The sequence below is a fragment of the Carcharodon carcharias genome, chromosome 15 (assembly GCF_017639515.1).
Source record: "Carcharodon carcharias isolate sCarCar2 chromosome 15, sCarCar2.pri, whole genome shotgun sequence".
Classification (NCBI taxonomy): domain Eukaryota; kingdom Metazoa; phylum Chordata; class Chondrichthyes; order Lamniformes; family Lamnidae; genus Carcharodon; species Carcharodon carcharias.
The window spans coordinates 64,313,789-64,339,764 of record NC_054481.1 but is presented as its reverse complement, the minus strand read 5'-3'; the positions used below and the strand labels follow the sequence as shown (position 1 = coordinate 64,339,764).

General features: G+C 41.9%; 1 protein-coding gene across 5 annotated transcripts in view; it reads left to right on the top strand.

Moving 5' to 3' along the window:
* Positions 1-25,976, top strand: part of unkl (unk like zinc finger) — a 154,415-nt gene that overhangs the window by 72,765 nt on the left and 55,674 nt on the right. For all 5 annotated transcript variants that reach the window (XM_041205958.1, XM_041205957.1, XM_041205956.1 and 2 more), the window contains exons 3-4: positions 5,178-5,354; positions 18,778-18,911. In XM_041205958.1, the coding sequence (XP_041061892.1) occupies positions 5,178-5,354; positions 18,778-18,911 (311 nt within the window). The remainder of the gene's footprint in view (positions 1-5,177; positions 5,355-18,777; positions 18,912-25,976) is intronic.

The following is a 25,976-nucleotide window of genomic DNA, read 5'->3' as shown; positions in this document are numbered from 1 at the left end:
TTATTCTTGACATTCACGATGAATACGTTTGTTCAATCTGAATAGAGGAAATCCTGTTTAAAAATGCATAACACAGTCATTCAAATAGGCATTTAACACCTATGCTTCAATTATGCTAATGCCATGAGCAAAATTCCCCACATGGACATAAGTCTACGAAAAAGTTTTATCACACTCGCTTTATTTAAAAGAAAATCTTGTATGCTGTCACTACAGCACAACATCCCTCCCCCACCAAAAAAAATTGCGTGACTCATGCTATGAGTTTTCTTTTCCTTCATCTTTCCATCTGCTCCTTACCATTGGAATGTGGTAATGATTTCTGGTTTCCTTCAGTATTTGTCATGCTAGGTACTTTGATGATGTATTAAATATCAAAGGAAATACTTGCATTTAAATAGCACTTGTCACAACCTCAGAATACCCCAGAGGGCTTTATGAGTGGCCGCTGTTGTAATGTATGAAGCACAGCAGCAAATTTGTGCACCGCAAGCTCCCATAAACAGCAATGTGATAATGATCAGCTAATCAGTTTGAGATGTTGGCCAGAACACTGGAGAGCATTCCCTTGCTTCTTGCTGAAAATAAGTCATTTTTGTCCAAGCTTTTCATCTTGCACTCATCAGGACACTTCATAAGAAAATGCCAATGTCATGTGAAACAACAACTTTATACTGTATGAGAAGAGAGTGCATATTGGTTGGCAGATGGACTCTGATTGCTAGCGACAGTGCCATAGAGAATGCACCAGTTGATGTTGACTGACAGTTAACTGCCAAGAATTGGCACTGGGCAGGAAATGCTGGCCTCGCCTGACGCTCACATCCCATGAATGAATTTTTTTTCAAAATTGTTTGAAATTTAAACCAGGCAACTTGACCCTGATTGGTCAAGACATTGCCCTGGGGAATGAGTCAGCGAATGGCTGTCATTTATTTTGTTTAGTGGAAGAAACCGCAATATATGTACATATTCTTTCTACCTGCAAAGAACAGGACCTTGTTTATTAATATATGCAGCTTCCAGTACACGCAAATGCATCAACTGTGAGCCCGACTGACAAATCTTAAATTGATTGTCAGGGTAATTCTTAGCACATTGAGGATGATTCAGCAAATGTTGTCCAATCCTGTATTCACATCGAATGTTGGACACTGTTTTGAGTTTTGCAAGCATGGGTTGGTAGGTACGGTCTGCACCTTGCCCTGTCCAACATTGGATGTAATTCTGCAATTGGACAACATTTACTAAGTAATATTCAGTGTTCGAAGAATTACACTGACAACTAATTTAAGATTGTTGGTTGGGCCTGCGGTGTGATGCGTTTGCGTGTACTGGAAGCTGCATGTATTAATAAACAGGGCCCTGTTCTTTGCAGGCAGAAAGAATATGTACCTATATTGTGCTGCCTTCAGCTAAGCAAAATAAGTGACAGCCTTCGCTGGTTCACTCCCCAGGGCAGTGTCTTGACCAATCAGAGTCAAGCGGTCTGGTTTAAATTTCAAACAATGCTTGGCTGTTAATTATCAATCACCATCAGCTGATGCATTCTCCATAGCAACGCCTCTAGCAATCAGAGTCTACTTGCCAACCAATCAGCACACTCTTCTCATGCAGTATAAATTTGTTGTTTCCCACTGGCATTTTCTTGTGCTTGGCCTAAATAGCCAAGTGGTTATGGTACTGGGTTTGTAACCCCCAGATCAAGAGTTCAAATCTCACAATGGCAAACTATGAAACAATGTAACTTCATCTGAAACAGATGGAAACAGGTTTACTCAAAAAGAGTATCAAGAGTTCAAATCTCACAATGGCAAACTATGAAACAATGTAACTTCATCTGAAACAGATGGAAACGGGTTTGTACTTGAAAGAGTTACAATATTAGCTTGGCCTAAATAGCCAAGTGGTTATGGTGCTGGGTTTGTAACCCCAAGATCAAGAGTTCAAATCTCACAATGGCAAAACTATCAAGAGTTCAAATCTCACAATGGAAAAACTATGAAAAAACATAACTTCATCTGAAACAGATGGAAATGGGTTTGTACACGAAAGAGTTACATAGCTTGGCCTAAATAGCCAAGTGGTTATGGTACTGGGCTTGTAACCCCAAGATCCAGAGTTCAAATCTCACAATGGCAAACTATGAAACAATGTAACTTCATCTGAAACAGATGGAAACGGGTTTGTACTTGAAAGAGTTGTGGATCTTCCAATCCCTCCCTGACACACCCCTGTAAAACTTCAGACAGGTCAGAGGTGGACAGGTAGGCGGTGGGAAGGCCATCTGCTGGAATTTAAAAGATTATCAAGAGTTCAAATCTCACAATGGCAAACTCTGAAAAACAATGTAACTTCATCTGAATAGGAACAGATGGAAACGTGTTTGTACTCGAAAGAGTTACTGGCATTTTCTTGCAAATTGCCCTAGTGAGTGCAAGACGAAAAGTTTCGACAAAAAATGTTTTTTTTTCAGCAATACTCAAGTTCTGTGCTACCAAATGAATACCCCTTCTCTTCAAATCACGCAGTGGGATCTTTTCTGTGCACCTGAGAGCACAGCGAGGTTTCAATTTAATGCTTCATCTGAAAGATTGTACCTCCGATAGTGCAGCACCCTTTCAGAATTGCACTGGGTGTCAATGTAGATTATCTGCTCAAGGCTGTGGAACTGGGACTCAAACCCACAAACTTCTGACTCAGGCAAGAGTCCTCATTGCAAACTTCATTGAGCACTGATGCACACAATCTGCTAAATTTGATGTTTACAAGGTCATAAGTACCAAAAAAACACACATTTCTAGAAATGAATTTTCATGGCCAAGTTGAGTATGACCTAGCACTGATGGAGCTTGATGCTGGCCCCAGTTAACTTGATTTTTAGCCACTGAGGCAGGAATTCCTTCTGGACAGCAGCGCTCAACTGTGATATTGATTATTTACCACTTCTGCTTGTATGGGATGTGAAATTGTTGGTAGCTTATGTCAACCAAAGACTGGTGGCCATACAGCTGTAGATTGCATTTGTCTTAATTATTGCATATTTCCCTTGAATCATTAGTCCTAGAAGCACAAAATATACTTTTGTTGGTCTTGGGTTCCAAACTTAGCGCTCATAAACATTTCTTACAATTCACTTTTCATGCAATTTATAAATCATGCTTGGGTATTTTGCATCAGCTATTGCATTTGAAGTCTAGAATTGAGGTTTTGTGGTCTTGAACTGCTCTCAAAACCAGTGATGCTGTTAATATAAGGGATGACACAGAAGAATTGTAGTAGAAAACAACATTTTTGAACAAATGTACATTGGGCAGCTTTTCTAATATTTTTCTAGGATTGTGGATTTTCATTGGTAATTAGCTGACAAATCTGACTGTCAAATCCATCAGAAAGCTTGTTTCGTCCAACTAAATCTTTCCTACTTTGGACTTGAAAGAACGTAGTAGTTAAATTGTGATTATTGTCGTGAGTTCTTTAATTGTGATCCTGTATTTAGCTCTTCTTCAATGTGGAATATGCATTCAGCATTTAAGTTTTCAAGTTTCTGTAGTTATCTGCCTTGTCAAACCAGCAGTACAGACTGTTGAAGTGCCAATATGTAGTGCTATGGCACGGAGTGAGGTTTTGATTTCTATCTTTTGTCCTTCTTTGGCTCATGAGAGCTATATATCCCTAAAATGAGGAGGGAAATCTTTGAGGAATACCTTAGGGAGTGTTGGAGCCTTAGAGCAATTTGACCGCAGCTAATGTGTGTATCTATGGAGGAAGAAGATGGAAAAGTAGACCATAGACCATAAGACAAAGGAGCAGAAATTAGGCCATTTGGCCCATTGAGTCTGCTCCGCCATTCAATCATGACTGATAAGTTTCTCAACCCCATTCTCCCGCCTTCTCCCCGTAACCTTTGATCCCTTTACCAATCAAGAACCTATCTACCTCAGTCTTAAATAAACTCTATGACCTGGCTTCCACAGCCTTCTGTGGCAATGAATTCCATAGCTTCACCACTCTCTGGCTAAAGAAGTTTCTCCTCGTCTCTGTTCTAAAAGGTCTTCCTTTTACTCTGAGGCTGTGCCCTCGGGTCCTAGTCTCTCCTGCTAATGCAAACATCTTCCCCACGTCCACTCTACCCAGGTACAAAAGTACTTTGGGACTTATTAAAAACATTGAACTTCTTAATTTAGTTGTGCTATCACGGAATGCCATTGTTCAGAGGCTTGCTGCCCATTTATCTTGTTTCCATCATTATTGATTAGAATTATTAAGTATTTTAAGCCAGGGGCATAACCTCCTGAGCAACTAAAGTGATTAGAAGGGCATCTGCATATACCTTGTACTACTAAAACTTTGCATCCATGTATTACTTCAAGTTACATATTAATTTTAGTGTTTTTCAAAGGCCACTCCAAAAAAAGCTTAATGTTAGAGCTGTACTTTTTCAAATGCCATTGGAATCCTGTAAATCATGTTGGGTTATCCACAAAGAGTTCAGCCTTGGCAATTTGCATTTTCAACAATCAATCGCATCTAACCCAAATCCTTATGAAGCTGCTTGCATAAAGATGGAAGTGACTTAATGCGTGTGGTGCACATATATGATGACTAAACAAACGGCCAATGTAATTGCCCTTACCTTGAAAGACCTATTTTCCTATAAAAGGGGTTAGATCTTGGGTATGAGTAAAAGTGAGAGTACCATCTTGCTGAATAATGGACAATACTGCAATTTTTTTTCTGTCAACTGGCAATAACTGCATTATTCTCTTTCATTTGAGGTTAATTTCCTTTTTCTTCCATGATACAGTTGTATAAGAGGTCAAATCGGCTTTTTTGTCCTGACTCTCTTGATGCTTTTGATCTGTGGTTTCAGCAGAATGACCCTCTGGTTTTAAATCTTTATTGTTTTCTGACATCCAACCAACTAAGGAAGCCCCTGTGATTGATAATTGAGCTGAGATCATGAATTCCAGATATACTTCCACATGATCATGAAACTGTCTTTCCTAATAAATTAGACTGGAATCTGAAGAGTTTCTGTCATTTTAAATTGTCAGGAAAAAAGTAAACACAGCTTGCCTCAGGAAGGATGTCAAATGATGTTTCAAATCTGTAATAAACAATAGGTGTGGAAGAGCTGCAGTTAATCATGTAAACAAACTTTATTTCTTTTGTAGTTGCCCATATCTTCATCGAACAACTGGGGACACAGAAAGAAAGTATCATCTACGCTATTATAAGACTGGTACATGCATCCATGAAACAGATGCTCGTGGACACTGTGTGAAAAATGGACTTCACTGTGCATTTGCTCATGGTCCACATGATCTTCGCCCTCCGGTTTATGACATAAGGTATTCTTAGTTTATTTAATTATAACATGTGTATGTTATTTTCAGTCCCATTAACTTTTGTACTTTTGCTTGTGATGTATTTTCCTAACTGTCTCCGGCAGGTGCTGCTCCTCTCTCGTTCCACTCGTTTTCCAAATTAAACTGTTACTCTGGTTTTAGCTGCATTGCTCTTTGAGCTCTGTTTTTTTATATCCTACTGCTTTTTAATGGGGATGTGGGTGTCGCTGGCAAGGCTAACATCCCTAATTGTCTTGAACTGAGTGGTTTGTTAGGCTGTTTTAAAGGGCAGTTAAGAATCTACCACATTACTGTGACTCTGGAGTCACATATAGGCCAGACCAAGTAAGGATAGCAGATTTCCTTCCCTTATGAGCACTAATGAATTGGATGGTTTTTTATGGCAATTGATGATAGTTGTCATGGTCACCATTACTGAGATTAGTTTTCAATTCCAGTTTTCTTTTATTATTTGAATTTAAATCCAACCATGGCAGCTGGTGGGATTTAAAAGCAGGTCCCCAGAGCTTTAGCCTGGGCCTCTGGATTACTAATCCAGAGATGTTACTACTTTGTCACCGTCATGAATGGCATTGCAGCTTTCTTGTCTGTCTCAGAATTGTTACAAGGCTGTGGCCCTTTATATATGAAAATATGATTTTTCAACTTCAAACTGACTGGAAATTTTGTAATTTGAATTGAGACAGAGCAAACTGCTTAAAAAATGCAAGGCCACATTCCAAGGTGGAAGTGCGAAACCAACAACTCCCACTTGGGAGTGTGAATAGAGAGACATTTCCTGTAATCCAGACACCCATCGAAACTGTCTCAGGAAGAGGCATTAAAAATGCAAAGTACTGAATATTGAAACACAAAGGCTTCCACAGACTCACCCAAAACCTCTCAGAAATATACAATGGGTGAAGTATTTCAAGGCAAGATTGCCAGCCAGCCTAGAAAGATATTACAAGTGACGTGGGCTGTGTCCAGAAAGCCTTCAGCAGAGGATTCAAGCTGAGGACTTCTCACTCTCTCCCTCTCTCTCTCGGAATAAGCATGCTGCCCGGTTTGGGAAGCCAACCCTTATCAGAAACTTAACATCGAACTGAGACCCTGTAATAATTGCAACATCTTATACATCTGGCCACATCCAAGTAACCAGCTAACCTAAATCAGCCACAATGTTTGAAATCTATGCCTCAAGGACAATCACAGGACACAACCGTATATTCTTCTACCTTTTTTATTGGAATATTAACTCTTATTTCTGATATGTGTGTGTGGTGTGTGTGTGTCCTAATGACTGCATGACGGCCACATGTTTGACGTTGCATGCTTATTATTTTTCTTGGGTAATATTTAATAAATGTGCCCTTTCTTTGATTCAAGAAAACCTTGGTTGATTGGCTCCTTATTGCTAACAGCTTAAATAGTTAACTACGTTCTGATTTGCAAAAGGCATATCATTGTAAAAATTGTTGTGACCTATTGAGGAGATTGAATAGAGGGGCGCCAGTTCACCCCTTCTCACCTGGTCATAATAAAATGTATCATCTTAATGAGTCATAGTCCCTGTATGCTCTAAAGTATATGGATTCATCAGTGGGCTGCATCACAAGGACATCAAGTAGAATGTTTTTAATGCATGTATTGGACCTGTATGGATGTTCGCAACTCTACATTGTGAAAAAGTTGTGTTTTAACAATGGGTTGTAGGTTTTTATATACAGCATTATGTTGTGTACATGAAAACATACTGTTCCACTTAATGGCTGCATGTGGTTTCCATTGTAGTGATCAGGCTACAAGTTCTGCATCAACCGTTATTGGAGCGAAATGTGTCTTCTATATTCAAGCTGATATGTTTGACAGATGTATTGCAAAGTTGTGTTAACTTTACCTGTATGTATGAAAACCAACTGCATGAGTGCTGAACTAATCGGGCAATCAAAGGATCCATAATTGACTTGGCTTTTTTCTGAATTTCCTTCATTCCTTGTGGCACTAAAAAGTTTCAACAGAATGAGAAGATTCACACAACTGATTTTAAGATTTTTTTAAATGGTTCTTCACAGGATGTGGTAGGCTGTTTGGTTTATCTAAATTAATCCATCTGGAAGGACCCTACAGTCCTGTTGCTCCTGCTCAAGTAGCATTTGGATATTTCTTATACAATTTGTATTCATCAAGTTTAAGAACGTCAGTACTCCCAGCCCCCTCCCCTCCAAAAATGCGTTGAGCACTCCCAGGTTATAAATAGTACCATCTGCATTCAAAATAGAACTCCCTATAACCTGCCACAGCCATGTGCCTTAATTCCAAGAGCCTTCTATTGCACCAACCTGATGTTCCCATTTTGAGTTTTGTTAATTTTTGTCATGTTCAGTAAAGACATGTCATTTTCACAACTTCATGCATGGACTGAACTTCCGGAACTGTTATTTATTTAAAATGGACACTGGTGGACTATTAAGAGGGCTGTTAAAGGGGTCAAGTGACCTTTGCTTATTCAACACAGACGATCAAGCTTCCGGAAAGTTTTGCATTGAATAATCATGGGTGGAGGACTCTTTCCTGGAATGGACATACCAAGACAAATGTTATCTTTGGAATTCAAGCCTGCCATTGTTCGAAGCTTACTGAAAACATAGTCAATGGAATCCTGGATTCTTTGTCTACAGGTTTGCAATTTAACAAAAGAAAGCTGCTGAGGCCAGTTATCCACAAGTTAAGTGTGAAACGAGACCATCTATCTCCTTTTGTATGTCAATGGCTATTTTGCATTAAGCCATTCTGGGTGGAAAATGACCATTGACCATGTGACCAAACTGGCTTCTGATACCGAAATCCCATATTATCCCATGAGCCATAAGAGACTGGGGCAGAAGAACACCAACAAAACAACAGCTACAGTGAAAGGTTGTGCCATCTTTGCCTTTCAGATCTATCAGTCACCAGCCAGTCTGAGAACCAGACTCTGGTCATCAAGCAGCCAAAATACTTAACCTGTTGCAGTTTCAAATTTCAGCCGAGAAGCAACTGCTTAGATCAACTGCCTAGATATTCGACTTCAACCTGCTGAAAACTCATCGCTTTACAAGACCCTTATTGTAACCTTAAATCATTTAATCCATTCAAGAAACCGCAGGCCTGGCATGTGCCAGACAGGAAATTATAACTGTAAATCGTAAATTAACTGTAATCTGTAAATGCATAGTCTTCCAATCTTTGTGCATGAGTGTGCATTTGTGAGACCGTATGTGTGATGGTATGTTAATTCAGAGTAGTGTGTAAGGAGAAATTATCTTTATTTTTAAACTTGCAAAAGTTTGCTGCTGAATTACTTAATTAGAATGCATGCTAATTGGAATGACTAGTAAGAAAAGGCAAACCCCCCATACAAGACATACAGATTACAGGCAGTAAGACAGTAAATACATTCTGACCATGACAGAATTGGGGCCTTCGTCCGGGACTTAAATCATTGGAGCAAATGAGCCAAATTGGACTTGAAGGAAAATTGGAAGTAGAAGGGAAAAGTGACATTGCCAAAATTTTTAAAACAAAAACAAAATCGATTACAGCAGTCAGCTTTGTGAATATTAACAATGGAAAGTAAGATGGCTGACTTGGATGTAAAAGCACTTGTGCAACAGTAGGGCTTAACTTGGGCTAGATTAGCATCCCTAATTACAGAACAGCTAAAAGTCATAGCTAAGCAGGTAAAACTTCATATGCGTAAAGCACAGAAGCCTGAGGTATTAAGGATGCTGGTTGAGCATTTTACCCTTTCATAGACTTGGAAAAGGCAGAAGGTATAGAACCTGAAACAGACCAGGTTACCTTAACCAAAATTCGCCTAGAGAAGTAGAGGCTAGAGTTAGAATTTCAGGCAAGGGAGAAGGAGAATTCCAGCTGGAAAAGCTGGAGAAAGAATTATAAGCACAAAAGGTTTGGGAACTAAGGCTGATTGAAGCAGCTAGGGAGAATTTGTCTTTACCTAGTGTTACGACCGGGTAAGGAGGAATGAACTGGCTTTCCTTTACTCAGACCCATTGGTTGGCCGTGACAAAGGTTTTTTAAAATTTCTTTTCCTCGTAGATGCCTTTTCCAATCCAAATGTATTTACTTTTCAATGAGGAACCAATCAAACCAGGTTTTATTGAGTCAAAGAAAGAGTGAGTTTATTAGTTACTTAACCTGAGAAAAAAATGCTAAAAGTTGTGACTACGCGCGGGCACACATGCACACGCGCGCGTACACATGCACACACACACGCGCGCGTGCATATGCACACACAAGTAAGAAAAGCCAGAGTCCAAATTAAAGTTAAAAGGCCTATGATTAAGTCCTTTGCTTGTCCTTGAGGTGTAGATTGCACCTTGCTGGAGTCAATTTTAGCTTCAGGGAGAGAGAGAGAGATTCTCTATTTCTCCCTTCAGTGTTTTTTTTTCCAGCTGACTTTGAAATTTCTCTCTGTTTCTGGCTTGGCAAAACTAGTTCTTAAACCTCCTGTCTGTATATTCCAAGAAGGAATTTGATTAACATGTCTTGCAGCCATTGTTGTTGAACAAGTAATCACATTTTTGACCTTTCATCTCAGAAACGTTTGACACATTTCAAGATAGTAGAAGCAAATAGGGGATCGGGATATTTTGTCCTCCACAGGGGTTTTGAATGTCTGTTGAGTATATAGCTGGTTAGCAGTTCCCATTGTCTTGGCAGAATCACAGTTGATTGAAGTCCACCACTTTGCATTTTTAGTATCTTCTTTTCAAGAGCTCCTGTTTGAAGTGGATCTGGACACCCCCAGGTGTAGAATTCCATGAGCAATATGTCAGCATGCAATTCATATCATAATTTTCCAGAAAAGTGATCAACATCAGGTGACTGGTGGTTGCTACCTTTGGTCAGTATTTCTCTTGTATTTTTTAAAAACAGTGCTCTTTAAACAGTTCAATATGTTTTTGGTTAGCTGGTGAAGCTATAGGTAGATCTCATTCAGTCACACTTTCCGTCGTCGTGACTGGTAACTCAACTGCTCCTAGCTTTGAAACAGGATTTGATTCTTTAGAAGCATTCTGAACTAGTGCCTAAGTTTGAAGAAGAGGATGTAGAAACCTCGTTCACAGCCTTTGAGAAGCTGGCAGATCAATTAAAGAGGGTAAACAACTCCATAACGCTTGGAATAAGCCCACCCAAACTTTCCTCAAATTCAAGAGACTTAAACAGTTAACTTTTGACCAGTGGATGTGAGTCCTAAAAATTGACCATACCCATGACAGATCAAGGGAAATAATTTTGTTGGAGAAGATTAGGAACTGCTGCCTGTACAACCTTAAAACCCATGTGGAGGAACAAAGAGTTTCCAAAACACAGGGACACAGCTATCATAGCAGAGACTATGAATTGATCCACAAACCTCTAACTCCGAATAAACCTGGGTTTACTAACTCCTGCAAGATAGGATGGGGGTAGATGAAACAGAAACAAGCTCCAGAGAAAAGGAGGGCTGACTCCCTACTTTTGAAAGCAAGAACTTGAAGTACAAACTAGCAGGAGGCCGCCGTATGTGTTTTCACTATGGGGCACCTAGGTATATTGAAGAAAATGGCATAAAGAAACCAATATGTGGCACTGCAATCAGGACAGCATTTACAGCCATGAGGACAGTGAGCTTGAGCTCAACTGCACGGGGTTTGGGGGGGCGTGGGGGGTGGGTGCACGGGGAGAAGAAATCAGAATACCTACCAGAGTTTTTTTTTGTACAAATGGAAAATGACTCATTTTGTATCCCATGCCCTGAGAAAAAAGATAACTATCCTCAGGGACACTGACTGTCTTCACAACCTACTTGTAGTAAAGGTTGCAGAGATGCCACTTCAAAGTAGAACAAACACCATGGTATTGGTAAAAGGGCTTACTGGCAAATGCTTGAAGGTTCCTTTAGTTAAAACTTACTTGCAGAGTAAGTTGGTCACTGAGGTAGTGACAGCTGGGGTCATCCTGAGCTTGCCATAATGGGGGATGGATTTATTGTTGGCCAGTGACTTAGCTGCAAGTGCAGTCCTGTGGTCCGAGCAGTCTGTGGAGTCTGGGAAAATGATGGGAATAAGCAAATGCTGCTCAGCTGTAGAGAGCTAAGGAAATCCCTAAAATCCTATAGGAAAGGATAGAGCCAGTAAGGACTAAAGAAGTTTTTTTAAAGAAAGCCAGCAGAATTTACAAGGGCTAAGTTAGAGCTCATAGAATTTAAAGCAGCCAAACCTCCAGAGGCCAGAGTAGGGCCTGGAGAATTTAAAAGGGCCAAAAGAGGGTCAAAGGAGAGCAAAAGTACTGAGATAAAAGCAGAAAAAGCTAAAGGAAATGCATCCGAGGTATGACCAGCAAAAACTTTCTTCCAGAATTTAAATAGGGACCAAGAGAGTTCCCAAGCAGGCAGGCTGAAAATGAGGAAGATGCCTTACCTAGTCAAAGTGCCACAGGGTAGTATGGTTGAAGCTGGATCGCTACCTGAGGGCAGAGGACATGGGATAGATTGGAGAAAAATCCATCCCCAAGATGAAAGAGAAAGCGAAGATGCTATGCCTTAAGACAACAACTGTTCCGCAAACCACAAGAGAAATGCAATTGCAGTCTATGCAGAATGACCAACTAAAAGCCCAGATGGTCAAGTTCAAAATTCAAAAATTCCCAAACCCAACAATTTAACTTTAGAACCCACTGAAGACAAGGTGCAGGAGGAGAATCAGGACATCTTCACGGATCTAAAACCAGTTCATACCCACAATCATCTTAGAAATAAGATTTATCACGATACCAGAAACAGAATAGTCTAACCCATGGGTTGTAAAAACAGCCACTAAAGGATTAAGGCATATACAAGCAGGACAGCTATGCCGTAGCAGAAATTTACATAGTATAAACATTGTTCTTCAATAACCTGCGAAACCTGATTCTTTTGAGGATGGCAGCATTAAAGTGGACACTCCACTAATCCCACTGTTTACCAGTAGTCACATATCTGCTGGTGATAAAGTTTCCAAAGAAGCACAACCAAGTATTAATAAAAATCTTAGACCACTGGACAAAGTATAATTATGAATTTTAAAAAGGAAAAATGGGATAGAAGGCACTTTACCCCTCAATACAAGCAGCCTTAAAGCAAGTCCCAACACCAGAAGAAATTCAGTTGCACTTGAGCCTCATCCTAAGAGGGATGGAGCCTGAGCTTGAAAAGCAAACTGTTATACACAATTGCAGTATAAGATTAATATGTGGATGGTAAAATGAGTGCAGAACGTGTGTTACTATTTCTCCTGCTCTTCCAGGAAAGCAATCAAAATACGGTTTTCTTTTTTCCCTGTGGGGACTTATCTTGCCCAGTAAAGGCATGTCATGTTCATAACTTTACACATGGACTGAGCTCCGATGGAAGTTTCTGGAACTTTCCTCTGTTTATCTAAAATGGATACGGATGAACTGTTAAGATGGTTGCCAAGGGGGTCAGGTGACCTTTGTTTATTCAACACAGACTGTCAAGCTTCCACAAAGTTCTGAATCGAAAAACCATGGATGGGGGCCTCCTCCTCGAATGAACATACCAAGACAAATGTTATCTGTGGAGTTCAAGCCGCCAATGTTTGAAGCTTACTCAAGATAGAGTCATTGGACCCCCTAGACTGTGTGTCTCCAGGTTTGCAATTCAGCAAAGGAAAGCTGACAAGACCAGTTATCCACAAGTGTGAAAGACCACCATCTACTTCCTATTGTGTTTCATTGGCCTTTTAGCTTTAAGCCATGGTGGGTGGACAATGGACATTGACCATTGGACCGAAACTGGCTTCTTATGCTGAGATCCTTTATTATCTCAAGACCCAGAATAGACCAGGGCAGACTGGAGAAGAACACCAACGAGACAACAGCTGCAGAGAAAGGAAGTGCCATCTCTGCCTTTGGGATTCATCAGTTGCCAGTCAGCTTGAGAACCAAAGTAATTAAAGTGTTCCTGTTTCAGAGTTCGCCTATGTACCAACCTCCTAAATATTCAACTACAGGAAACCTTGCAACATGCTGTGAACCCTTCACTTTATAAGACCCTCACTTCAACTTTAAAACATCAAATATATTCAAGAAACCACAGGGCTGCCAAGTGGGAGACTGGAAATTGTACAATAAGACTGAGTTAACTGTGATCTGTAAAAGTGCACTATCTTTATCCCTGTGTGTGTGTGTGTGTGTGTATGAGAACGGTAAGTGTGTGAGAATAAATAGACTTTATTTTAAAACTCATGAGAGCTTGCTGCTGAGTTCTTTAATTGGACTACACACTCCAAGGATGAGAAAAGATACACCTCTTTCCATGCAAAACATACTGATTATGGACAGTAAGAGAGCAAATGCATTCCATATTTTGCTGAATTAATTTTCCATCCTGGTCTGTGTAGACCTGTGCCCAGTAGCAGCTAGGTTGAAACTCATTTTATGTATGAGCCCTATGGAGAGAGGTCTTTTAGTTATTTGCTTGTACTGGATTCAACCTCCAGTCAAAATGATGAAAATCATCTAAGTTCAGAAGATGATCTTGAAACAACTCATGCTTTTGGATTAATACACTTTGAACTACTGAACGGTGCAGAAAGGGAGAGAAGAAAATACCCGGACAATTATTTCTCTCTTTCCAGCGCATCCCCCCCACCCCCGCCAACAAAAATCCTGTGCACCTATCTTGTGCCATTGTTACACCATTTACTTCAGTGTGTTAAGAAACCTCCTTTATTTATTCCTTCTGGCCAGCTTCTGCCATTGGGCCACAGCTGTGGCTGCAGACCATCCTGTGGATGGAGCGTCCCCAACCCCTTGCTAACGACGGCACAGTAGGACACGAATAACTTTCGTAATTTTACACATCTTCAGAGCGCGCCCCCATTTGAGGCATTCTCACGTTCTTCTGCCTGCCGTAGCAATGCCCAGCTCTCCATGGGGGGGGGTGCCAGTAATGCACCACCATGGATCTCGCATTGGGCCAGCTGAGTGCCTGTCCTGCCCACCATCCTCAATGGGTGCTGCTGGAAGCAGCCTCTTAATTAGCCACCTCTGGTAAAGTGAACAGCCAGGCATCACCAGTGGAGCCAAGATCTCTTTTGGTCTCAACTTCAGAAAATCTTCAAAGCCCTGTAAGATTCCGCCTTGAATATAAAATCTTAAATGCTTCATGCTCTCTTCTACTGTAACAGTTCTAACTTGGGCTCAATTGGACTTTTATATTTCTTAACCTCAGATAATCTTGTTTACTTTTCCCTTTGCACAGTGATCCTTCACCTCTGATATGCTGTATCTAAAGCCTGTCTCCTGACGTCTTGAACATCCAGATTGCCACACTGACTAATTGACAGTCATATTTTCCGTTATTTTTAATGAAGCAGCTTCAGAGCACATGGGCAAAATCCCCATCTGAAAAGAATACTCGCATTTATAAGGTGCCTTTCACATCCTCAGAACATTTCACTTCATGGACAATTAGTTAATTTTTGAAGTGTAACCCCTGTTGATTTTTCATCAAAGGCAGAAACCAATTTTGTGCACAGCCTCCAGGACTGAAGTGAAGTCACAGGTATCGTTATAATGGATGTCCTGGAAGTAAACAGCACTAACCTGTGTCTGTTTTTGCAGTGACAAGAAATTTCATGTTTTTAAATAAGTCAAAGATTTTTTAAATATCTATATGTTTTATTAAGATAATTGAGGTGGGAGTCCAATCCCTCCAGGTTTTCATTCTCCTTGAATAATCAGATTTTGTTCTGTGCAGAATTGCAGGTGCAAACTCATCCTCCTTCGCTGGCATTGTGGGTTGGACAAAATGTACTCCTACCTTTACTGTAATCTTGTATAAAAGAGAGTTAATGTTATGTTTGATTTTTCTGAAACCACATGAATATGAGAAACAGAGAGCATGTTTAAATTATATTTAGGCAGTTATCATGGATAACTCTCGCTTTCGTACTTGCCTGTAGACAAATGTTTGACAAAGCACAACACATATTACATTTGATTCTCTAGGCAGAAGATAATTGACAAGCAATTTATCAATCTGATTGTGAGTATGAGTGTGAACTAATTGTGGTGTGGTTGCATCATTACCACCCAGAGCAAATTATTATGTTTTATTGATAGTATTCTCCAAAACCTCAAGAAATACTCTGTCCATTTTGCCTAACAATATTTGTTTATTTTTATATGTAAATTTGGTAATTTCACAATTTGCAGAGTAGGAATGCACAGGAAATAGTACTCAGCAAAAAGGCCTCATTTTTAATAAAGAAAAACTGAAATGGTCTACCCACTCAATTGTGGAAGCTGATGAACTGTAGAGCCATATATAGCAGGATAGTCCTTTTCTCCCAGTTCAAATATTTCCCCTACTCCCAAATGCTGTGGGAAAATACAGCTGCTTTACTCCTGAATCATGCGGCAAAGCAAGTTGCAATCTTCAATCCTTGATCTCACCTAGGCTTAAAGTTTGGGCATTATAATTGGTCTCAGTATTTCTGAGCTATGGATGAGAAGAATCATCTGGTATTCCCGTGCATCTGCATTGGCATTGCCAACTCTGGTTGGATGTATTCCTAGAGGTTCTGAACTTTAAATTCTTCTGTGTCTTTATGTCAGGATTATAGGAGAAATCCAGCTGAATACAACGGTGCACAATGTAAAATAGGCCAGTTTTGAATCCATTTTGTTCAAGTTTTGAATTTCTGCATTGGCCTGTGCATTCTGGCAGAGGAAAGTGATTATTCTGGTTGTTAAGGCATGCAATGCTCGATGGTATTTGTTCCACATGTTTGTCGGATAATATGTGTTGAAGGAGTAAGCATTTCTTCTTGTGTTTGAGGACTACTGCAGACTGTATGTAGTCTGATTGGCGAGTATCCCAACACTTAATTGAAAGGGGCTATCCAGTCAGGACAGTGGTCTGGAATTTAATCCTTGAGGTAGGTATTGAGAGTCAGGAAAATTCCTGGCTTGGCCTACCCACCTCGGGAAAAAGTGCCCCCAAGGACGGGACTGTTCTCATTTTGGGGGTGGCTGGGCAGATGCAGTCTGGACTTGGGTCAGCCAATCCTGGAAAAAGCTCCAAGGTAGCCACGGGCTGCTGCTTGCCAGGGCAGTCTGTTTAAAGGCCCTGCCTCAGTGCTATGGGAGTTCATACCTGTTAAAATAAAAACAGTCTCTCACCCCTCATGCTCATTATCTCCCACGCACTCCCCATGCCCCTGCCGTCTCATATCCCCACCCCTCCCAAACAACCACCGTGGCATCTCTTGCCACATGCCAAACTATGGCACTTGCATGCCCGTTCACCCACTATAATACTGTACAGAACCAATGATCCCTGTAGTGTCAGTAGGCTGTGTAAAAACTTATTTTTAAAAAATCATTAATTGATGACTTTCCACTTTCTTAAAATAAAACTCCTTTTTACTACAGAACAATGAAAGTGCCAAAATTCCAGATGCTTTAAAGTATCAAAAGCTTAAACTGCAAGCACCTGAAACCTTGTGTAAATAAATATTGTGAAATCAACAGAATGGATCAGAGAGCCGTAGCTGTTAATCGAGCAATGATTTTTCTGGGGCTCAGTTGTTTCAACAGACTAAAGGATTTTGGGGTTCTCAGCTAGGCCTCATTATGTATTCTTGGCTGACAGCCCAGACATCCATTAGCATACTACACAAGATAAAGGTTTCAAGTGCTTGTAGTTTCAGCGGTTCAAACCTTAATGGATGATTGACACATATCAGGATTTAGTAAAAAGGAATTTAGTTTCTGATGAAGTGGAACGTTATCAATGACACAATAGGATTCATTGATTCTATGCAATGTATAGTGGGCAAAATGGCATGGAAATGCCATAGTGGGTGGAGGGGGAGCATACCTCAGCATGGGAGGCATGAGGAAAACCTATTGACCATGTCTTTTTAAAGGTCTCCTCATGCAGACCCTGTTCACGAAACCCCTTAAGTTGCCGAGAACCTTGACTCATTGAAAACCTGGCCTGACTCCATAAAGATTGTGCAGGACCAGGACATGCGTATTCCCACAATGGAGCCGACCAAGTTAGGAGTGCAGGGGGCAAACTTGTGACTCGAACCAACCTGCATACTTAAAAGTCACTCCCAAAAATTGGAAACCCCAGGAATGGGGTTGGCAATCCCAGAATCGGGTCCTGGCCGCCATTTTTGAAGGGCTCACGAGTCATCCTGATTCAGTGAAAATCTAGGCCAAAAGGAACTTGGTGTTTTCTTTTAAAGCAGCTGTTTAACTCTTCTGTGAAATGGTTGTGCATGCATGACTCCAGGCCACATCACCCAGCTCATATGCCTCCTGTCATTCACTTCATGGCTGTAGCTCACTGTTGGATCTTACCAAGGTTAATGTGCAGCAGTTCTCCCTTTTTCCTTCTGCCTCGTGCGAGGGGGTAAAAAACATACCAATAAGCATTAGTCAGTGACTTAACTAAAATTGTGTTAGAGTTTGAAAGAATTATTGCATTCTTGTTTGTTTCTTCTTGGTGCTTGGTCTCCCAAGAGTCCAGCTTGGCTATCCTTAAAATCAAGACCTCAGTGTGTAGATGGTTGCAGAATCAGGCCGCTACTGCTTGGGGCCAATTGTTCAAAACGTGTTTCGGACTGAGTCCTTGACCAAAAATTAGACACTTGTACTGCTACGACAGATGGTGAGTGACCTTGTCATACTGAAAACCAACTACTAGTATCTGGGCAAAACAGTGATTTGGTAGAATGTGGGTTCATACCTACAGTTGCCCGGTTAGTAAATTTCTGTTAGCTGTTTCTCCAGGTGCTGCTGGTGCCTGTTTCATTTTGTTAGAGAGACTGAATTAAAGTGAGGTATTTACCCAAAATGCAGGACGATCAATGAGCTATCACATCAGGTCACTTGCCTGCAGTTTTTGTTAAGGAGCCCAGCAGCAAGTCCTGTGCCTGTTTTCCTGGTAGGGTAATGGTGTGTGGATGTTAAAAGAAAAATAAATGGCAGTCTAGAGTTTAGACAAGAAAAGTTTGAAAGCCAACCTATAATTTGATTTTTAAGAGACATATTCTAAAAGTTGCAGATTCCTTCTTTGCTTCTAGCTGGAAGTCTATTTGCTGGAGCAGTCCTTCATTTGCATGTCAGACAGGGATTACTGTATTAGAATTTTGTATTTTGGATGAGGGGAAATAATTCCAGTGTTCCTTATGAGAAGGCAGGATTACATTTATATTTATCACACTTTGTGCCTGCCATTCTCTTACCCATTGGAATGAAGAAAAAAATCCATGTCCTGGATGACTTCGGTCCAGTGTCTGTTGGAGCAACTTCTAACAATCCCATGACCCACCGTTTAAAGAACTATTTTCTTTTCTAGGGAACTCCAGGCACAAGAAGCATTGCAGAATGGTCAGCTCGGGGCAGGAGAGGGACTTCCTGATCTACAGCCAGGTGTGCTGGCTAGTCAAGCCATGATAGAGAAAACACTGTCTGAAGATCCAAGATGGCAGGGTAAGGAAAGTGAATGATCTATCTGTGTAGGGAGCATTTATGAAATGTTACTTTGTAAACTCCTTTTAATCACTAAGTGCCATATTTTTTTTGTCGTTAATTCAGTAGTTTTGCCTATTCATCTGCACAGATCCTTGTACAATAACAACATAAAACATCTATTTGTATGGCTCCCTATCACATCAAACACCTTCAAAGCACTTTACGCAATAAGGGTATGGTAGCATAATGGTTGTGTTACTGGATGAGTACTCTGGAGACCTTGATTCATAACCCGGAGAATTTGATTTCAAATCCCACTGTGATGGTTTATATAAAAAAACTGGTATAAAAAGCTGACATCAGTGAAAATGACCATGAAGCTGTCAGATTGCCATAAAAGCACAACTGATTCACTAATGTCTTTCATAGAAAAGGAGGCCTGCAGCCGTTACCCAGTCTGGCCTATTTGTGACTTCAGTCCCACACCAGGATATGGCTCTTAACTACTTTCTGAAGTGGTCATGCAAACCACTCTGTTGTATCACCATCTCAGGGCAATGAGAATTGGGCAGTCTTGCCAACAATACCCACATCATAAGAATGAAAAAAATTGTAGTGCAATGAGGCTACTTCTAATTGTTTCTTGCTGGCATCAATTTGACATCACCGTGGTTTAAAAAAAATGGAATTAAAAGCATGTTTCATTGGTTAGACAAATCACTGATAGTAACAGACATTTTAAAATCTTGCTTGAGCCACACTTGACAGTGAAATTAACAATTTGACAAAGTAATTAAATTTGCATCTTTATTTAAAACTATTGCAAGAGTTAATTCCTCCTTCACTGAGTAAGTCTGAAATGAATTAGGGCAAAATTGGTGATCGCCAGCTTTTTGGTCTCTTCTGAGAATGTACAAGGTGTCATTTGGATCTGCCTAGGATGAATTAAATTTGGAGTTATTCTGTTGGCTCGAAGCTAAGCAAAACTTATTTGAGACCAAAGGTGTTGAGTTTGACTCCAGTTCTATGCTGAGTTGCCTAATCACTGCTGGGATTATGAAGGTAGTGGAGCTGAGGCCAATTCTAACTCCCATACCTATCCTTACTGGAAGCACAGGCATTTGTGGATGTTGAGTTGAGAAAGGATGAGGCTCATTCCTGCAGTTGAACAGTCTTTTTGCTGACTGTTGAAGCATTATCGTGTCCACTTTTGGAAGATAGCAGAGGGATGCAACAAGGAATTGTCACTTTCAGGAGAGAAGAGAAAATTGGTGAGGGATGGTTTTCAAAAGAAAAATAGGTCATGTATTTGGGTTTTCTCTCGCCACAGATGCTACCAGATCTACTGAATATTTGCAGTATTGCCTGTTTTTATTTCAGATTTCCAGCATCTGCAGTATTTTGTTTCATTTCATTTGGGAATTCATGTCATCTTTAGAATATCTCTTTAGGGTGAAATATTGCAGCCTTGGTCCTTTCAAAGATTGTTAAGACTGAAGAAGAGATGTGAAGCAGTTTTTTGGCTGCATCTTTGTGTTTCAACAGTGCAGTTAGTAAACACTGCCATCTGCTGGATAGCTCAGTTCAGCAAGAATGCTGCATGATTAAGTAGCATAGTTCCATATTAAACAAACTTGGTATATTTTCAATGTTATTAACAGTTGCTGCAAGTCAGTTGAGTTCAAGTGGTGCAATTTATGCTCATGATTGAGTTAAACTTTCCTGATGGATCAGTTGATAGAGGATATAAAGAACTGACCCAGAAGGTCTCATTTGATTCCAGCCTATGGTGAATTCACTGATCTTGGCACCACAACCATTTGTGGTGTGGAGAGGAAAGGAGCTCAGGTTCTCAATTATGATTGTTGTAGGCAGCATCAGTAACTTCAGGAGAAGGAAGAGATGAAAGCTGTATGAGTGATTTCGCCAATCTCAGCAGTATGTTTTTTTGTGGACAGACAAGTCTCCCTGAGACAAAAACAAAAACAGAATTACCTGGAAAAACTCAGCAGGTCTGGCAGCATCGGCGGAGAAGAAAAGAGTTGACGTTTCGAGTCCTCGTGACCCTTCAACAGAACTTGAGTTCGAGTCCAAGAAAGAGTTGAAATATAAGCTGGTTTAAGGTGTGTGTGTGGGGGGTGGAGAGAGAGAGAGAGAGAGAGAAGTGGAGTGGGGGTGTGGTTGTAGGGACAAACAAGCAGTGATAGAAGCAGATCATCAAAAGATGTCAACAACAATAGAACAAAAGAACACATAGATGTTAAAGTTGGTGATATTATCTAAACGAATGTGCTAATTAAGAATGGATGGCAGGGCACTCAAGGTATAGCTCTAGTGGGGGTGGGGAGAGCATAAAAGATTTTTTAAAATTTTTTTAAAAAATAATGGAAATAGGTGGGAAAAGGAAAATCTATATAATTTATTGGTAAAAAAAGGAAGGGGGAAACAGAAAGGGGGTGGGGATGGGGGAGGGAGCTCACGACCTAAAGTTGTTGAATTCAATATTCAGTCCGGAAGGCTGTAAAGTGCCTATTCGGAAGATGAGGTGTTGTTCCTCCAGTTTGCGTTGGGCTTCACTGGAACAATGCAGCAAGCCAAGGACAGACATGTGGGCAAGAGAGCAGGGTGGAGTGTTAAAATGGCAAGCGACAGGGAGGTTTGGGTCATTCTTGCGGACAGACCGCAGGTGTTCTGCAAAGCAGTCGCCCAGTTTACATTTGGTCTCTCCAATGTAGAGGAGACCACGTTGGGAGCAACGAATGCAGTAGACTAAGTTGGGGGAAATGCAAGTGAAATGCTGCTTCACTTGAAAGGAGTGTTTGGGTCCTTGGACGGTGAGGAGAGAGGAAGTGAAGGGGCAGGTGTTGCATCTTTTGCGTGGGCATGGGGTGGTGCCATAGGAGGGGGTTGAGGAGTAGGGGGTGATGGAGGAGTGAACCAGGGTGTCCCGGAGGGAGCGATCCCTACGGAATGCCGATTGGGGGGGGTGAAGGGAAGATGTGTTTGGTGGTGGCATCATGCTGGAGTTGGCGGAAATGGCGGAGGATGATCCCTTGAATGCGGAGGCTGGTGGGGTGATAAGTGAGGACAAGGGGGACCCTATCATGTTTCTGGGAGGGAGGAGAAGGCGTGAGGGCGGATGCACGGGAGATGGGCCGGACACGGTTGAGGGCCCTGTCAACGACCGTGGGTGGAAAACCTCGGTTAAGGAAGAAGGAGGACATGTCAGAGGAACTGTTTTTGAAGGTAGCATCATCGGAACAGATGCGACGGAGGCGAAGGAACTGAGAGAATGGGATGGAGTCCTTACAGGAAGCGGGGTGTGAGGAGCTGTAGTCGAGATAGCTGTGGGAGTCGGTGGGTTTGTAATGGATGTTGGTGGACAGTCTATCACCAGAGATTGAGACAGAGAGGTCAAGGAAGGGAAGGGAAGTGTCAGAGATGGACCACGTGAAAATGATGGAGGGGTGGAGATTGGAAGCAAAATTAATAAATTTTTCCAAGTCCCAACGAGAGCATGAAGTGGCACCAAAGTAATCATCGATGTACCGGAGAAAGAGTTGTGGAAGGGGGCCGGAGTAGGACTGGAACAAGGAATGTTCCACATACCCCATAAAGAGACAGGCATAGCTGGGGCCCATGCGGGTACCCATAGCCACACCTTTTATTTGGAGGAAGTGAGAGGAGTTGAAGGAGAAATTGTTCAGCGTGAGAACAAGTTCAGCCAGAGTAGTGGTGGATGGGGATTGTTCGGGCCTCTGTTCGAGGAAGAAGCTAAGGGCCCTCAGACCATCCTGGTGGGGGATGGAGGTGTAGAGGGATTGGACGTCCATGGTGAAGAGGAAGCGGTTGGGGCCAGGGAACTGGAAATTGTTGAAGTGACGTAAGGTGTCAGAGGAATCACGGATGTAGGTGGGAAGGGACTGGACAAGGGGAGAGAGAAGGGAGTCAAGATAACGAGAAATGAGTTCTGTGGGGCAGGAGCAAGCTGAGACGATCAGTCTACCGGGGCAGTTCTGTTTGTGGATTTTGCGTAGGAGATAGAAGCGGGCCATCCGAGGTTGGGCGACTATCAGGTTGGAAGCTGTGGGAGGGAGATCCCCAGAGGAGATGAGGTCAGTGACAGTCCTGGAAACAATGGCTTGATGTTCAGTGGTGGGGTCATGGTCCAGGGAGAGGTAGGAGGAAGTGTCTGCGAGTTGACGCTCAGCCTCCGCGAGGTAGAGGTCAGTGCGCCAGACAACAACAGTACCACCCTTGTCAGCGGGTTTGATGACAATGTCAGTGTTGGACCTGAGAGAATGGAGTGCAGTAAGTTCAGAGAGAGACAGGTTAGAATGGGTGAGAGGAGCAGAGAAATTGAGACGACTAATGTCGTGCCGACAGTTCTCAATGAAAAGATCAAGAGAAGGTATGTTGATGTGACGTAAGGTGTCAGAGGAATCACGGATGTAGGTGGGAAGGGACTGGACAAGGGGAGAGAGAAGGGAGTCAAGATAACGAGAGATAACAGAGGCCCGAACAATCCCCATCCACCACTACTCTCCTCCATCTGGCTGAACTTGTTCTCACGCTGAACAATTTCTCCTTCAACTCCTCTCACTTCCTCCAAATAAAAAGTGTGGCTATGGGTACCCGTATGGGCCCCAGCTATGCCTGTCTCTTTATGGGGTATGTGGAACATTCCTTGTTCCAGTCCTACTCCGGCCCCCTTCCACAACTCTTTCTCTGGTACATCGATGATTACTTCGGTGACGCTTCATGCTCTCGTCGGGACTTGGAAAAATTTATTAATTTTGCTTCCAATCTCCACCCCTCCATCATTTTCACGTGGTCCATCTCTGACACTTCCCTTCCCTTCCTAGACCTCTCTGTCTCAATCTCTGGTGATAGACTGTCCACCAATATCCATTACAAACCCACCGACTCCCACAGCTATCTCGACTACAGCTCCTCACACCCCGCTTCCTGTAAGGACTCCATCCCATTCTCTCAGTTCCTTCGCCTCCGTCGCATCTGTTCTGATGATGCTACCTTCAAAAACAGTTCCTCTGACATGTCCTCCTTCTTCCTTAACCGAGGTTTTCCACCCACGGTCGTTGACAGGGCCCTCAACCGTGTCCGGCCCATCTCCCGTGCATCCGCCCTCACGCCTTCTCCTCCCTCCCAGAAACATGATAGGGTCCCCCTTGTCCTCACTTATCACCCCACCAGCCTCCGCATTCAAAGGATCATCCTCCGCCATTTCCGCCAACTCCAGCATGATGCCACCACCAAACACATCTTCCCTTCACCCCCCTTATCGGCATTCCGTAGGGATCGCTCCCTCCGGGACACCCTGGTCCACTCCTCCATCACCCCCTACTCCTCAACCCCCTCCTATGGCACCACCCCATGTCCACGCAAAAGATGCAACACCTGCCCCTTCACTTCCTCTCTCCTCACCGTCCAAGGACCCAAACACTCCTTTCAAGTGAAGCAGCATTTCACTTGCATTTCCCCCAACTTAGTCTACTGCATTCGTTGCTCCCAATGTGGTCTCCTCTACATTGGAGAGACCAAATGTAAACTGGGCGACTGCTTTGCAGAACACCTGCGGTCTGTCCGCAAGAATGACCCAAACCTCCCTGTCGCTTGCCATTTTAACACTCCACCCTGCTCTCTTGCCCACATGTCTGTCCTTGGCTTGCTGCATTGTTCCAGTGAAGCCCAACGCAAACTGGAGGAACAACACCTCATCTTCCGACTAGGCACTTTACAGCCTTCCAGACTGAATATTGATTTCAACAACTTTAGTTCGTGAGCTCCCTCCCCCATCCCCACCCCCTTTCTGTTTCCCCCTTCCTTTTTTTTCCAATAAATTATATAGATTTTCCTTTTCCCACCTATTTCCATTATTTTTTAAAAAAATTTTAAAAAATCTTTTATGCTCTCCCCACCCCCACTAGATCTATACCTTGAGTGCCCTGCCATCCATTCTTAATTAGCACATTCGTTTAGATAATATCACCAACTTTAACTTTAACACCTATTGTTCTATTGTTGTTGACATCTTTTGATGATCTGCTTCTGTTACTGAAATTTCAACTCTTTCTTGGACTCGAACTCAAGTTCTGTCGAAGGGTCATGAGGACTCGAAACGTCAACTCTTTTCTTCTCCGCCGATGCTGCCAGACCTGCTGAGTTTTTCCAGGTAATTCTGTTTTTGTTTTTGTTTTGGATTTCCAGCATCCGCAGTTTTTTTGTTTTTAAGTCTCCCTGAGATGTTGTCGTGAACCTTCTTTAGAATTGGTGAAGAATTCTCGAGCAAATTGCTACCCTCATGGAGATGGAATTATCGATGTAGTAGCCTTAAAGCAGAGAGAGGGTTTGTCACATGACAGTAAAGGGCAAAGAACAATTTCTACTTGCGAGGTAGCAAGTGGGAAGTAATTTATAATCTTCACTAAACAACACATAAAAGAATACACTTTCAATTGAAATGATTAAGCTGGGATCTAAGCACAACCCTGTGACGCTTCAGTGGTGGATTGCAATTGATTTGAAAGCCAATCAGCATAAGAGTTCACTAGGGCTTTAATGTACGTTTCTGTATTGATTAATCAAGATCCACTTAATTCCTCAATAAAATGGAATTTTGCACACACTTACTTGCTGAGATGGGATCCTGGGACCCTGGCTCTGGCGCTTACCCCAGTGTCAGAATCATAAGTGCATAAAGAAATGGGTTTAGAATTTTTCAGCTAGAATGTGAGCGAGAAAGAGGGGCAGTGTCATGTGAGAACTCTGTTTCTTTGTTCAGTTTGTGTAACGCAATGGAAAAGCTTTTTGCTGTGAAATGAATTAGTTTGTCCTTTCCCATGTCATTTTGCGTTTCATGTAGAGTGCTTTCAAATCCATGCTTTTTTACTATGGCTTGCTCTCTACAGTTCCCACCTTTTTCAGATTGACAACCATTTGCAATTTTATAACAACTTAATGGTAGTAAAATGTTCCAAGGCAGTTCATAGGAGAGTTACCAAACAAAGCCAAATCCAACCACACAAGATAGGAAAAGCTTAGTCAAAGATGTTGGTTTTAAGC